Source organism: Antechinus flavipes, chromosome 4 (genome assembly GCF_016432865.1).
Source record: "Antechinus flavipes isolate AdamAnt ecotype Samford, QLD, Australia chromosome 4, AdamAnt_v2, whole genome shotgun sequence".
NCBI lineage: Eukaryota > Metazoa > Chordata > Mammalia > Dasyuromorphia > Dasyuridae > Antechinus > Antechinus flavipes.
Window position 1 is genome coordinate 408,801,940 of NC_067401.1, and position 17,255 is coordinate 408,819,194.

The 17,255-nt window shown below is 32.6% G+C and overlaps 1 protein-coding gene across 1 annotated transcript in view; it reads right to left on the reverse strand.

The window, feature by feature from the left end:
- Positions 1–17,255, reverse strand: part of HMCN1 (hemicentin 1) — a 503,334-nt gene that overhangs the window by 214,322 nt on the left and 271,757 nt on the right. Inside the window, exons 15-18 of the mRNA XM_051998776.1 lie at positions 13,702–13,860; positions 6,244–6,438; positions 3,859–3,954; positions 2,336–2,463 (exon numbers count right to left, since the gene is read on the reverse strand). Coding sequence (XP_051854736.1) covers positions 2,336–2,463; positions 3,859–3,954; positions 6,244–6,438; positions 13,702–13,860 — 578 coding nt within the window. The remainder of the gene's footprint in view (positions 1–2,335; positions 2,464–3,858; positions 3,955–6,243; positions 6,439–13,701; positions 13,861–17,255) is intronic.

A 17,255-nucleotide genomic window follows, 5' to 3' on the forward strand; every position in this document is an offset into this window, starting at 1 on the left:
TCTTCCAGAATTCTTGTGAGAATCAAATGGGATAATATTTGTAAATCACTTAGAACAGTGACCTATATATAGTAGACACTAAATAAATGCTAACCATTTCTACTACTACTGATACTCCTAGAACTACGACTAGTACTACCTTTACTACCATCACCATCACTACTTAGTAGTAGTACTAGTATTACTATTACTATCACCATTAGCATCACCACTACTACTACTACTACTGCTGCTGCTGCTGCTACTACTACTGTTACTACTTCTATTCCTTTTACTACTGCCACCACCACTATTACTACTATTAATACTGTGGCTGCTACTACTGCTCCTGCTAGGATTGTTGTGAAGATCAAATTAGCCAACAAAGTGTTTTGTAAACTACAAAAGAGTTTATGAAACCATTATCTAAAGTATCAGGTGTTATAGACATAATAAATAATAAAGATAAATACTGTGAGAAAAGGAATCATACCAGACAAGGCTGTCAATGTTTCTAGTTAAATATGACATGCTATTGGGTGACTGCATAAGAGGCAACATAGTGTGGTGAATAGAGAAAAATGTTCTGGCTTCAAATTCTGCCTGTGACACATATTGGTTGGGTGACCTGGTCATTTAATTTTTCAGCGGCAATTCTCTAAGATCATAAGATTCAGAAAAGTCCTCATCTTGCCCTTCGTCTCAGTAGTTTTCCTGTACCAGTGAACCTTTTAAGTACACACTATCTCTATTACCACCATTTCCACATATGTTCTTTTTTTCCATTCTTTTTTTCCCTCAAGAGGACTCCATATGGAGTATTGCTGTGTTTATTGTTGACATTACACTTGGAGAAGTACAGTAATCATAAATGAACAAGAGGATTTCTTACAATATTGAGTTTTGAGGGTACAATTAATGATTATTTTAGATCCACTTTCATGGCATTTATGTATCCTATAATAAATATACTCTATGTAAATAGCATTTTTTTAAATTCACAGTGCTCTTCAAACCTCCATCAGCTCCTAGTACTCCAGATGACTTTTCCATCTTGGCCCCAGCAGACTTCTCAGCAGGCAACATCTCCATCCTTTATCACTTCTTACTCTGATAATTGAATTCTTCTCTGATTCTGCATTTAAAGGAGTACCTACACTATCATATTCTCTTCAAACTCAGATCAGGGATAAGTGGCTTGTCTGGGATCACCCAGCTAGTAAGGTTTTGAGGCTGGATCTGAAGTTAAGTCCTCATGACTATCTACTGTGCCATCTAGCTGCCTCCTTCCAGTACCCTTTTATATGCTGTCTTTCCCCTTTAGAATGTAAATTCTTTGAGAGCAGGGATGCCTATATTTTTCCTTGTATTTATATTCTCAGTGATTAGTATGGAACAAAGTAAATGCTTAATAAATATTTTATCTATATATAATTGATGTGATTTTAAATGTTGCTGAAGAAATGGGAGAAACTAAAGTACTCCATAGATTGGAGTGGAAATGTAAGATACTTTCAAGAAATCCAATGAAAGAATCCAACATTTATCACAATAAAAAAAGTTTGCAATGAAGTACTTTTTAACAATTGTGAAATTATCTATTGAAAATAGTCTATAATCAAAGTAAGTGTGTCTTTGAGAGGAATTGTAGTTAAAGAATCCAAGTTCATATCTTGTCTCTACCATTTACCACCTCTATGACCTCAGTGAAATCAGTAAAATTCTTTGGTTCCTTCATTTGTAAAATGGTATTATTGGATCATCCCTTCCTGATCTAATCCTATGATCTTGTATTGATAATAGTTTAAATTACTTAAAAAAGAGCATTGGCAGACATTTTATATAGGGATATTGCATTTCATGTTGTGTTGATTTAAGACATAACAGTCTTGATTTTATGTTAGTGAGATAGTGTTTCTCACTTCCCTCTCCCGCCCTCCCTTCCTGTGTCTCTCTTTCCCTCCCTCCCTATTATCCTCCCTTCATCTGCAGGTCTGTCTCTGTCTGTCTGTCTGTCTGTCTGTCTCTCTCTCTCTCAAAAGGACAAAATATTAATGGTGAGATTTAGTATTTTGCAAAATCTTGTAAAAACCATACCAGAGACAAATTTTCTTCCTTAATGTCCCTTTTATTTCCCTCCATCTCTCAATCCAAACCACACACTGTTTAAATATGTTCATGTGCTAATGTGTTTGGTAACTTGCCAAATGTAATTTACAATATATAAATATAATTTATATGCTAGTATTCATATAATTTATATATAGTGAACAAATGTAATTGATAATATATAAATATAATTTATAGCATATTTACCATAAATCCTTTAATTTTCCAATTGAAAGAATGCTCTTACCAGAGCGGAGTTTTTCAGCCATCGACGTTCTGGAATGGGATTTCCAGCCAACAGCATGCAAGGTAGAGTGAGCTGCTGCCCTTCAATCACATTGGCTACAGCAGGGCTGATTCCAATAAGTGGAGCAACTGAATGCAAGACAGAATTTGGTATATTTAATCAGGCCTCATCTACAACACCTGCTTGTCCCTCATCGAAAGCCAACATTAAAGTTTGCAAAATGCTATATACCTGTTACCTTTTCTGATTTTCACAACTCTGTAAGACAGGTGCTATTATTATCTCCATTTTACAGAGCCACTGCTAAGTTAGCTGAATTGCCCAGAGTTACACAGCTAAAACATTTGAGGTGGGATTCAAATTCAGATCTTTCTGACTCCAAGTCCAGCAAAAAGGCACCAAGGGACCTAGTTGTCTAGTATCTATTGCAAAAAGAACATAATAACTAAAACCCAAGCCTTCTAACTAAACTGCTCTTTCTACCAGATCACATCCCAACTTGCTAAAGCAATGCCAAAATATAAATGGTGAATTTTTAATAGAATCCAAAGGTTTGCATAATGACTAACATGACTATGGGAAATAGAAATCTTAAAATGTATTTAAAAACCTGTATTTTTAGGATGAAAACTTGGGAATCAAGCCTAATAATTAAAAGGAGTAAGAAATTCTGTATTTTCACTGAGAATACTAAGGTTTTTGTTGTTGTTGTTTTTGTTTTTGTTTTTGATAAGAGAGAGAGCAGGCAATGAATATACTATTCAAAAGTAAATAAAATATTAAATTATTAAGCACCTCATGTGCAGAGTATTTGTTGTTATTTGTTAGATTCTGAGAGTGGAGAGGCGAGACATTGTTCTTGTCCATGTGAAATTCAAAATCTAGCTAATGTGACTATAAATTGATACAATTATAATAAAAATTTTAAAAATGTGAAAGTAATAGTCACTCTCACTTTCAAAGTTCACTTCCAAAATATAAATCATAACCACTGTGCCCATACCTCTTACTTTTATGTGCACATCTTGGATATTTTCTCTAAGTTCCAGCCCTCTATTGCCAACTCTGCTAGAAACTTCCACCCTCATATGGGTAACCTTTATTTAAGTATACCTTTGCAGAATATGGAAGGCTGCAGAACAGCACTCACATTGTATATCCCTTTGCTGCTATTTAAGTTAAGAAACTTGATTAACTGTACACCCAAGACCTTGAGTATTTAACTGTATATCAGAAGTCCCCTTAGCTAGGGGCAAAATTACCACTTAATTTCTTTGCCTCAGTTTCTTCACCTGTTAAATAAGAAGATTTATTCTCATTACTGTTGTAGTGCAAATGTTCTATGAAGTTAGAAACCATTTTTTAAAAAGATGAACCCAGAGACTTATCTGATTATAACAGGAATAGAGTATTGGCATTAAGATATAAAAGATACAGAAATGAATCTTTTGTTCAAAGAGTTAAGGTGGTTCTGAAAATTCTGAGTTATCCTTTTAACAAAATAGTTCCCAAAGTCTTCTTACCAAGCCCTGTCACTGTTATGGTTGCCTGTGCCTGGATCTTCCCAAATTGGTTTTCAGCTTCACAAATGTAAGTACCTTTATCACTGGCCCATAAATCTAAAATGAAGAAAGAAAGAGATTTGTACCAAAGCATTACTAAGTACCAAAACATTTAACTCAATATTACTATTTCAATAAAACTTTCATAGAGAAAAATATGATAGGCTCACTTCTTGGAATTTAAAATACTTAAGTTCTACCATCTCTCTATTCTTTCATGAATATCACCCCATTAAAACACATGGTAAATCTATTCTACATCAATTATTCAAAATCAAAATAAACAGAATAAGGGGAATTTTTAAATTAATTATCTTACTAAATGGTTGATGCAACATGAACTTTGAATTAATTTTAAAAGATTTACACTGACTCTTGGAATAACTGTTGAAATATATTATTGGAAATTAATCTATATTTAATGACATTTCCAACCATTTCATTTTGCCAGTAACCTTATTACTACTTATCTACTATCTGAGGCTACATAGTTTGTTTCAACTTATCTTTGACTCTTCCTTCTCTAGTCTTATATATTCCCAATCTGTCATCAAATTCCAATTTTGTTATTATTTATCCCTTCCTCATAATTTTGTTATTTCAATCTCTCTTTAAATATTCATAGTGCTTTGCCTGGAGTTATGTGGTATCATTTTAATTGGCAATTTTACCTTATTACAGAATAAAATCCATAAAAATCATTTTTCATTATGTTATTATTCTATTGCTCAAGATCCTAAAATGACTTTATTGCACATCACAGCAAATCCTTCCTGCTCTGAGACCCTCTATAATCTAACACACCTTCCGTTTCCAAATAAATTTCCCACTTCTTTTTTATAGACTTCCTTCATTTTAGAAAGGACTATCTTCTTGGGTGTTTTCCACATATTCAGTGGTAATCAGATCTTGTTTGCTGATGTTATGTCCCCTTATTGAAATGTTATTCTTTCTCCATTATATCTTAAATATTACCCTTCCTTCCTTCATGAAACTACAGAATCATCTTATTGTAGAATTGGAAGGAACCATAAATTACTTTCTAATTCAATCCAAATTTTAAAATGTATTTCTGCTTCAACAGACCCAACACACAGTTAATCCAACTTTTGCTTGAAAGACTTCAATAAATCATTATGCATTAACTCCAGAGACAGAGTACTTGACTTTTGCATAACAACAATCCTCAGGAGGTTTGTTCCTTCACTGAACCAAATTCAAGGGTCCACTCCAATTCTACCTCTCCTAAGAAGACTTTTCCCTAACTAGTTCACATTTTAATTTCCCTCACTAAATTTGTTTTATATAGTTAACACCACATAGTTTAGCCCTTAATTTTTCTTTAATAATATCACATACATTAATTTTTCTCTAAATAGACAAGAACTTTCAAGAGCAGGGACTCTGACATTTACTTCTTTCACATTGACCATAACATGTAGTAGAATCAGTAAATATTTGTTAATTAATTTAGCTCATTGAGGGCTCTAGAAAATCCTTAGTTCTTAACTATGTGCAAAGTAAATATCTGTATCAGGAGTCAACAAACTACAGCCAGTAGGTCAGATTCAGCCCCACTGCATAGCCCTCTAGCTAAAATGGTTTTTACATTTTAAAATAAAACCTTAATACATTTTAAAATGAGAAGAAATTCTTAGCTCAAGGATCAAGGTAGATTTGGCCATTTGGCCTTATTTTGCTCTCCTTTGATCTATATAAAAAAGTAAAAAAAAAAAATGGCAAATAATTCAAACATTTTGCCTTCCTAAGGATAACTTTCAAATACTTTTAAAAAATGAAATGGCTTTTAATAAGTGCTTAAAATATATGGATTTTTGAAGTCATGAAAATTTAATGGGATAAATTAATTATATGTATTATATATTGATATGTATCTATAATTAGATAGTTTACAACAGCATAATCAGATAGTTTACAACAGGATATTTTGCCTTCAAATAACCATAGCCCATAATCCATGGTTTCTACATTGTTTTGCAGAAAATTCATGTATAATCTAAAATATATTACTTGACAAAAATAAAAGTTAACTAATTCTCAATAATGCTTCATGCTTTTATGAAACAAGCAGTTCAAAGCTGACAAATAGAATAAAACTCATTGATCCACTTATTGCTATAAAAATGTCAAATACATTCTTAAAAGTTGATGGTCAATTCAACATGGTGATGCTGAATTGTCATATAAATAAAACATTATTTATTAATTGTGTCCTGTACCTTTTAACTTTAACTTTTTAACTGATATAATTAAAATATATGCATAAACTATATATGCTTATATAAATGTGTGTATACATATACATATTTATACAATTTAACCTACTGATGATAGAGAGGGATCCTGTTCTTAGTTGACTGATGGAACTAACAGCAAAGGACCTTGAGAAGAGTGGCATGTTGTCTAGCCGTCGCCATTTGATTTTTGGTTCTGGGTATCCCTGAACATAGCAAGGTAATGTCACATTTGAGCCAATTTCCATGGATATATCGCTAGGTTCCTGTATAAAATTTGGGGAAGCTGAAAGAAATCAAGATAAGTTTATTAAAAATAGAGAAATGATGTAACATTAAGGACCATTTAATAAGCATTTTCCTATTCAGAATGTTAATTGAATTTATATTTGTATTATTCTAGAAACATTTTTCTACTTAATCACAAGTCCTGTGGCACAAAGAAAAATAAATATTTCTCTCCTTATTTTACAAATTAGAAGTTTACATTGTAATCTTCAGAGTATCATAGATCAGTAGGGTGACTTCTTAAATCAAGTACACTTTCTTCAAAGAATTATATTACTCAATAATTAATACGGTAATATTCTCTTTTTGACATTCTTTTCATGAAACTTTTTTAAAATACTGACTTTTGGGTACTAAATTAACTAATCTCTTTTTGATAGAATTTTAATTAGGATGACTGTTAACAAATTTTATTTTTAAAATCTATTATGACAAATTTCCAGTGTGTATTCTAGAAATCTTATTTCTGATCTGAATTCCATTCATTTCTCAAAACAGAAATATTCCTTTCACATTTATATTTCAAAGAAAAACTCAATTTTAAGAATCATAATTATGAATAAGAATAAGGAAGTGTGAAATTCACTGAAAGGCAAAAGTTAATTCTGGGCATCCTCAAAAGAGTTGAGAAAGGATCAAGAGCACTAATACATTAATTAACAAGTATTCATATAATTAAAGATAAGAAGTATGTCACAAAGGACCATTATAATTGGAATTTAATATAACTAAGAAATTCTTAATAAAGTTAAAAAATTAAGATTAAGATGGAAGTTACCACATCAGGAATAAGGTAGACATTTGGCTTTCCCCTAGCATTTCAATAACCAAAACATAAAGTAGTACAGGTGAAGGAGATAGAAGATACATTTTGACCAACTCAGAAAAGGAGTAATAAGCATGAAGGGAGTAGTCTGTAAAACCAACTAAGTGGAATACTCAATATGTTACAGATAATTTATGAAGCAATAATATATGAACTATATAGCATTACTGAGTATAATGCTAATTTATTAACTTTTAATTTAATTTAATAACTTTGAGGGAAAGATGAAGACAATAGGATATTTCCTTGGCAAAGAGCGGGGGAAATATATGGTAAGGGGTCAAAAACCATTACCAATTGCATAGATTTAAGAATTGTAAATGAATCTTAGTTTTTCAAAATTTCAAGGTAAACATAGAATCCATTATCATGTAAAGTTAACTGTGGAGTGGGAATGACAATTCCAGATAAATATGTGTAGTATTTAATGCATAAATTGTTGGGCTATGTCATCTTCTGTGCTTCTGTTGAATCTAAAGTTCACTAGTATGATGACTATTTAAATTGCTAACAAGAAACATTACCTAAACCAATGTAGTATCTACTACAGATTTACTTAAGATAGTATTTAGTGATGACAAGTTATTGGAGCTATGATTCCTATTCCTTCTGCCTCCTCCTCAGTAATTATATAATTTTATTCTAAACTTCTTTTGTCTTCTTATGATATAATTCAAAAAAGAACAAAACCCCTCACAGGCCCTCTACCATATTTATCTTTTTCTGTGACCTTTAAACACATAAAAATTAGAACCAAAAAAATCCATTTATTTCTTATCTTCTAATTAGCACATAAGTAATTCATCCCCATAGCTTTTCTTATAATTAAATAAATGTGTACTCTTTTCTCTATTTCTCTTGAGTCCTAAATTTATATTTCAAATATTTATTCAGTTTTGATCTTTAGATAAAAAGCTTAGAAATTCTCTTTTATTAAAGGTTCTTTCCACTCCATTCCTTCCACCTCTCAGGGAATTATACTTAGCTTCACTGTTTTTTGTTTGTTTGTTTTGTGAAGGTCATACTGGGTTTCCAGGCTCTCCTCTTCTTTAATATAACAGTTGTCAAATCTTATGCGATCTTTACTGGGTCTCCTTGGTATTTGGACTCTTTCTTTTTGGCTACCTGTAATATATATATTTTTTAATTTTATCTAAAAGTTCTAGATTTTGCTTGTGACATTCCCAGGCATTTTCATTATATAAATTCTTGTAAAGAGGTGATATGGATTCTATTTCCACTTTGTCCTCTAGTTGCATTATTTTTGGGGAGTTATAATTCATAATTTCTGGAGATATTGTCTTTAGAATTCTATCTTCCTTTAAGAACTGTTTTTTGCACAATTTTATATCTTCATCATACTTAGCAGAGTGCCTTATATATTAAATGTACTTAATAAATAGTTATCAGGATTCTATGATTTTAAAACATGAAACCATAACTTCGATTTGTGTCATATATCTATGTGTGTATGTGTGTGAGTGTGTGAGTGTGTGTGTGTGTGTGTGTGTGTGTGTGTGTGTAGGCTTTTTCTCCAACAATGATTTTTCTTCTAATGGAAAATTTCAAGAGAAAGGCACTCTGCCAATAAAGATATGAATTCTGTAGGCTTTGTGTTTCCAATGTGTTTTAACTGAATCCAAAATATGTGCTCTTAATAAAAAAAATACACTGTGGCTTGATAATATGTTCAAAGCAGTATTTATGTGTGTGCTTTGTATGTATGTATATTTGTATGTGTATATATTGTGTCTCTGTACTTAGCTATATCTCAATCCACTGATATAGGTATTAAACTCTCCAAAGGGAATGAAATTGATAAAATAGAATAGTTTTTACAGATAGCCAGTTCTTCAAACCAAGAATTAATCCTGTATTCTTCTCTGAAGTGATCAAAGTGAAGTGAAGCTACTCAAATTTCTTCTGTGCACTATATGTTATAGGTCAGGTGACTTTTTAGTATCTTAAAAAATGAAATTTAAAATCTTAGCATGCAGCCAAATATATTATGGGAATGTAGTAAAAAATTAACATAGAAGGGATATTCAGAAACCAGAAATGTGGGAAGGATCATAGTAATGAACCATTTCAATTGCAATCCATTTTATTGTCACATCAGCATATGAGCATCAGAGAAACAGGAAAGGAAGCCAAGGTACAGTTGGAAAATAATAAAAACTGACATGTAGGTGACAATTTAGTATTTAAAATAATTTTACATATATTTTTCTCATTTGTTTCTCATAGAGAGTTTATGGTAAGTGCTACAGGTATCATTATCTTGGTGAAAGCAATTGGATCACACAAACTTTTACTGTTGTACAGATATAACAAACAGGTTGATGCACCTAGGCTAGGGAACATAGGGGTGCCAAGGACAGTTCCTAACTATATGTCGCTACCTCTCCATTTTGGAGTGTGGAGTGAGAGGGAGGGGAGACTACCTTCCTTTATCTCTTAATCTGGGTATTTCTTCCAACACCCTTCACATACTCCTAATTCTACTCTTACAAGGAAATTAGAGACTATTTCTTTTTTTCCACAATAAAATAAAGAAATTTATAAGAAACTTTTTATAATAATGACTTCTTTACCTTTATAACTCAAATAAATTATCACAGAGAGCACTAAAGACTAAAACTACCCTTACAAAGATAAGAATACTCTCACTATCTCTTAACTAAAGTAGAACTAACTGTGGCCCTTAATGTGATAAGAGTCTTCTTATAACATACTCATTAGGATTCTTTACTTCTGTAATTGCCAAAGTAGTGGATTGTCAGGAGGAAGTTAATAGATATTCCTAATGAAAAATTGTCATGTAAAAGAAGGATTAGTCTTATTCTGTTCCCAGAGGGCAGAACTAGGGATAAGTGGTGGAAGTTTGAAAGAAACATTTAGACTTGATGTCAAAAAAAAAAAAAAAAAAAAAAACTTCCTAACAATTAGAGAAGTCCAAAAGGGGAATGGGTTACTTAAGGCCAGAAATTGCACAGACTATCTTCCTTAATATCAAGTGGCTTTTGGAATCTAACCAGAGGAAGTTGCTTTTTCCCATGGGAAATAGTGGATTCCCACTCACAGGAGGTCTACAAGCAAAGGCGAGATGATCACTTATATGATACGTTATACTGGGGTTTCTTTTCCAGAATTGTACTATCAAGCCACTGAAATCCCTTCTTTCTTAACATAATATGATTCTATGAAATTATCTTCCCCAAATAAATAAACTACTTTGATCACAGTTCTATTCATTTAAAATGAAGAAGTTTCTCAAGCACTCAGTGAAATTGGGCAATGAAGATGATCAATTTGGAAAAATCAGGTAAAAAGGACTGTTGCCCCCTTAATTATCTAACTCCAGGAAAACAATCAAATAAAGACTTTTCTTTTTTAAAGTTAATTTTTGTGCTTGTTGTTTTAAATGCATGGCTCGGTGCACAGAGCGTCTGGACTGGAGTCAGGAAAACCTGAATTATAGTAGATCTGAATTCAAACAGACCCTTACTAGCTATGTAGTCCTGAACAAGTCACTCAATCCTATTTGCTCCTGGTAGTCATTTGTAAAATGAGCTGGAAAAGGAAAAGGCAAACCTGGTATCTTTGCAAAGAAATCCCAAGTGAGGTAAGGAAGAATAGGACACAATTGAAATGGCTGAACAGCAGCAAAATATTTATGATTTCATAAAACTGACCTTTCTCCCACTTCCCCTTCCCCCTCTTCCCCTCCACCAAAAAAGCCAAAAAAAGGTAAATATTCAAAGGAAAGAGGGTACTAGATTTCCAGAAGATATATACATTCTTACCAGGTAGTTAAGTAAAGTGGTTATCTCAATTACTAATAACAAGAGACATTACTGAAACTAACCATTCAATGGAGTATATACAATAATTCATTTAAGATAGAATTTAGTAATGACAACTTATTGCAATTATCATTCTCCTTCCCCTTTAAAAAAGAATCATTTGTTCTCTAAAGACTCCATAGGTTTAAGTCATTAATACTGATTAATAACTGCAGACAGTATATGAATAATAATTTTGAAACAAATTTTTGAGATTACTGGAAGATAGACTATCTTGTCTTGTGACACATTTTTGTTTACTCTAGTGATAATTAAAATAGATACTAACTTTGGCAACTATTGCACCACCACATGAGACAAACAGATTGATATAAGAATTTCCCCTCCCCAAGGAGCTGAGCATACTGTGTTGAATTTACCAGACCACAAAATACTAAACCATAACCTCAGAATGAAATCCAAGGCAGTACAGAATGCTACAAATAAAATCTCTGCCAGGGCTAACTTTGTGTTTGATGTAGTCACTGTTCCCTTCTTCAGAATGACTTCATAATCTACTTGTTCTTTTTCAGAAGAATAAAAATTATTGGTAACTTTCCCTGTTGACCTGAAATGGTACCAATTAAAGTTGCAGTCTGGGATTGGGGAGGAGATGGAACTAGAAAAAGAAAAGGAAAAGAAGCTCACCACAAGAAGTAAACAACCAAGAATTACATTAAATTTATAAAATATAATTTGATGTCATGGCCATAAAGTAATAGAATCACAAAATTGGTAATTGGAGAGCTTAAAGGGAAAAAAAAGCCACAGTAATATAGCATATTCCTCTTTTAAGCCACAAAATATCTAAATTTAAATAAAAAAGTGAGAGATCCAAATTACTCTGGCACTCAAATGAACATTTATGTAGTGCTTCAGTCTTGACACTCAGTATTTCACAAGATCCTTCTGGTTAAATCTAATTAAGTTACCTTAAATATAAGAAGAAAAACTAGTGGTCTTTACATATTTATTCTAAGTACTGTTAGCATTAATTTTGCATTTTTATATTATCTTTTAATGTTTAAAGAATGTAAATAAATACTGAAAAGAAAAAAAAAACAGTCATCTTGCACAGGATTCCTCATTGTAGCACATTTATAGAAACTGGGGTACATCTAGAAGATCGAACATGGAAAAAATCTCTGGATATATGTTCAAAAGGAATGAGAAATTCAAAGAAAATGATAAAATTTATCTGCTACTATGGATTCTTTCTTTCTTTCTTTCATTGGCTGCCATACCATTTGTTACCATGTTATGCTTCAGAAGAGATCTATTCTATAAAAACTCTAAAGTAGCAGCATAGAATGAGGATCTGCCTCAGAAGTGGTTGCCAAATGGCATGAAAATTAACTATAGATTCTATTTGCCTGGGAATAAGGCTAAAGCCATTGGAATTAGTAATTCAATGGTCAATTTAATAATGGGAAGTTCCTTTCCTTTTCCCTTCCATTATCCTTCTCTTCATACCCTCTTCCTTTCCTTCTCCTCCTCTCTATTCCTTTATTTTTCTTATCCTCCCTTTCCCTGTCCTCTATTCTTCCTAGACATTATTTTCCTCTTTCTTTCTTTATCTTTATCCTCTTTTCCCTTCCTTACCCTTTGCTTTTCTTCTCTTCTTTCCTCTTCCTCTCCATTCTTGGGGTTTTTCTATATGCCCTACCATCAATAAAGGCAACCATAATTTTGTAAAGCTTTTTCAACCTTAGAAAAGTTGTTTATATATTTTGATGCAAGATGTCCAGGACTGTGAAAACTACCACACTCTTAAAGATAGACATCTAACTGTTCACTTAAATTAATGAATACATGATGAAGCTATAGTTTAGATACTACTTTTATTTAGTTTTCAGAAGAAAAGATACACATCTTTTTGTCTTCTACCAAGCAACTTCTGCCAAGTTGCTACCACATTTGTTGACCTTGCACTATACATTGGGAGATGTTATTTGTGAGTGGTTAGATACAGGGGTACTTAAACTTTTTAAATAGGGGGCCAGTTCACTGTCCCTCAGACTATTGGAGGGCCGGACTATATAAAAACAAAAACTTTGTTTTGTAGGCCTTTAAATAAAGAAACTTTATAGCCCTGGGTGAAGGGGATAAATGTCCTCAGCTGCTGTCTCTGGCCATGGGCCATAGTTTGAAGACCCCTGGTTTAGAACATCACTCTTAAAACTGAAGTGAAATAAAAGATTTGTGAAATGTAAGAGACTAAGTCACCAATTAATAATCATTTGTACCTCTACTATCTATCCTCAAACAAGAACCTTAAATATTACTTTATATTCTAATATCCAGACATATATCTTTTCAAATATGGGGTCATCGAGGATGATTCTTGATGGAAACATTTTTAAACACTGCTCATTTAATATAATCAGTATTTAGCTATAGTTACTATAACAATGAAAATCTTAACTCTTGCTTAATATCAAGCTTCCAATTTTATAGTCAATTATACTTTATAATCTTAATTTAATTGAACATTGAAAAGTAACTGGCTGATTCTGAAATGTCATTGATGAAAGAATGGGGGGAGGGGGGAAATCTATTCATTCTCTATAGACATGGATGAGATGCTTACAGCCAACATCCAAAGTTATGTGGCCAGTTGCCCTTCCAGCTTCATTGACTGCTACACAGGTATAATCACCAGCATCCAAATCTTGGGTCTCTTGAATTTTCAGAATGCCTTGTAGTGAGTCAATGTGGAGAAATGCAGAAGCCCTCAATTCAAGATCACCTAAATTGAAACAAAAAGAAATTAAAAATGAATATTCCCCATAATTTTTGTAATCAAATTTTGTGATCAAATATGAGACATACTTGGTAAAATAATATGAAATAATTTATTATGACATCTTTGGATATATATTTTCTTAAATCATATTGATTTATTTAATTTTTCCCCAGTCATATTTAAAACATTTTTTTTTAACACTGAAAAAAATCTTTTGGGTTTCAGATTCTCTCCTATATCTCAACCTCCAGCCCCCATTCAGAAACCACATGTGCAGCCTTCTTTGTAGTGGCCAGAAACTGGAAACTGAGTGGATGTCCATCAATTGGAGAATGGCTAAATAAATTGTGGCATATGAATATTATGGAATATTATTGTTCTGTAAGAAATGACCAGCAGCATGATTTCAGAAAGGCCTGGAGAGACTTACATGAACTGATGCTGAGTGAAATGAGCAGGACCAGAAGATCATTATATACTTCAACAACAGTACTATATGATGATCAATTCTGTTGGATGAGGCCCTCTTCAACAATGAGATGAACCAAATCAGTTCCAATAGAACAGTAATGAACTGAACCAACTACATTCAGCAAAAGAAATTACATAAAGAACTGGAGATGACTATGAACCACTACATAGAATTCCCAATCCTTCTATTTATGTCCACCTGCAATTTTGATTTCCTTCACAGGCTAAAGTCCTGTGATTTTTTCTATTTCAAAGTCTGATTCTTTTTGTATGGCAAAATAATTGTTTGGATATGTATACATATTTACTTTAACATATTTAACATGTATTGGTCAACCTGCCATCTGGGAGAAGGGGTGGGGGTAAGAAGGGGAAAAGTTGGAACAAAGGATTTTGCAATTGTCAAGGCTGAAAAATTACCCATACATATATCTTGTAAATAAAAACCTATAATAAAAAAATTCTACCTCAAAAAATAGAATAAGTTAAAAAAGAAATCACATGTGAAGTTTTGCAAAACATTTCCATAAAATCATGTTGTGAAAGAAAACAAAGATCTTCTACCCTAATAAAAAATACCCTCAAGAAAAATAAAGTTAAAAAATAGAGAATATGATTCAATCTGTATTCAGATACTATCAGTTTCTTCTCTTGGTATGGATAGGATTTTTCATCATAAGTCTTTCAGAGTAGTTGTGGATCATTGTATTACTGAGAATTGCTAAATAATTTACAGCTTGGTCATCCCAGAACATTGCTATTACTTTGTATATAGTACATTTCACTTTGCTTGAGTTCATGGAGGACTTTCCAGGTTTTTTCCAAGAACATTCTGCTCATCACTTCCCAAACAAAAATAAAATTCCAAGACAATCATACACGACAATTTATTCAGCCACTCCCCAATTAATGGGCATTCCCTTGATTTTCAATTCTTTGTCTTGATAAGAGAGCTGCTTCAAATATTTTTTGTACATATAGGTTCCTTGCTCCTTCCCCTTTTAAAATCTCTGTTGGTACTCATTTCCTAGTGGCATTGTTAGGTCAAAGGATATGTATGAATTTATGGCTATTTGGGCATCGATCATATCTTTCGATCATTTATCAATTAGGGCACTTTTCAAGACTAAAGCTGCTAACATGTTTGTTTTTGAGGAACAACCAATAACCATGAACTAGTTTTTCAGACTATATTCCTATAGGACTGATTACCTAATCGTATAATCCCAAATTTATAATCTGGGAAATAGGAGTTAAGGAATAAAGTCATTGGTGCCCCCCAAAATTACTAGAAAAGCTGCTGAGCCTTACTTCCAATCCCCTCTAATTTCAGGGTATACAGGAAACGGAAAAAGTGTGATAAGCCTATTGGCTTTTTACAGCTCATGATCAGTAAAAGCTAGACAATTTCCCTTCACTTAATCTCCTTCCTTCTGTTTCATGCAGTGTCAAGTCACTATGTTTAGAAATGGTTAAAGTCAGGAATTTAAGGTTAGCTTAAATAGCATCATAAATATTTCTATTATTTATTCCCTATAAATATATAATGTTCAAGTACATTATTGTTTAGAGTTTTTTTATAATTCCAAATACCTTTAAAAATATTGTTTCTGTAACAGTGTTCTTTTTTAATTCCTAACAACTAACCGTGGAATCCAAGGCTTTTGTTAACTGAAGTCTCACCAGATCTGTTTCAGGAGTCCTAGGAAGAAAAAAACTTCCTCTATTTAGGCATCTTCTCATAAATATTTAATTGGGGGGGCAGCTAGGTGGCATAGTGGATAAAGCAGTGGCCCTGGAATCAGGAGGACCTGAGTTAAAATACCTCAGACCTTTACTACCTTTGTGACCTTGAGCCATTCACTTAACCCGACTGCCTCAAAAAAAAAAAATAACTAGAGTACTGAGAAGTCAAAGGACTTGTCTACAATCATATAATCACTATATTCCTGAGGCTCAACTTCAAAGAAGCCTTCTTGATTCAGAGGCTAACTCCATAGACCATAAAAATATAGGGTCTCTCAGAAGTGTGTGTCTCAAAAGATAATGACCAAATTTCAGTATGGCAATAACTGCCCTGGGCTCAACCAAATCTAATGGAATGAGAAGGACTGGAGAACTGAAAGGGGAGATGCAGGTCACTGAAGGTTACTTTTCAAAAATGGTTTGAGAATCACTAAAGAGTTACTAACTCTGTGACCTTAGGTCACCAGCGTAGGTCTCAATTTTCTTATTTATAAAATGAGGGATCTGGTCCCTAAGTAAAAATTTTTGAAGCAATAAGTTTATGATCTGAAGTACTATTTCCCAATGTGTTCTAGGAATTTAGGCATTCCTTGCAACTACACAAAAGAGCCCTATATTGCACTTCTAGATACCATGAAAAAAGCTGGTTCAACTTCCATATGGCAAAGGGACAATTCTAAAGATTCTTCAGGTCACCAAATGGAACATTATTCAACAGATGTAAAGCAATGGGCAGATTTCTTTTTCTAAAAGAGCTTCAAATAAAAAAGAAATTACATTAAAAACAGCTGTTAATGCCAAAACTAAGTATTTTTCAGCATTCCAAAAAAATAATCATCCTCTTAAGTTTGCTACTACATACCATGAGAAAATGGGAAGAAGCAAATAAAGCAGTGTCTATGAGCCTCTGAGAAATTATCATAAATAAAAGCAGATGATGTTGACATAAACTTTCCTCCCACCATGGGAGGATGGAGTGTGACCTTGCTATTCATCAAGTCTTAAAATATTTGGTCTTGATACATTGGGTTTTTTGCCTCTTACTTCTTTCGTCTACAGTTGTATTTGGTCATAACAAGATTAAATACTTTAGTTGAGTTGTTTTCCCCCCACAAATTACAAATTAAAATTCTAAAACGTAGCAGTAATGAAACACAGCAACATAATTTAGAAAGTTGAAT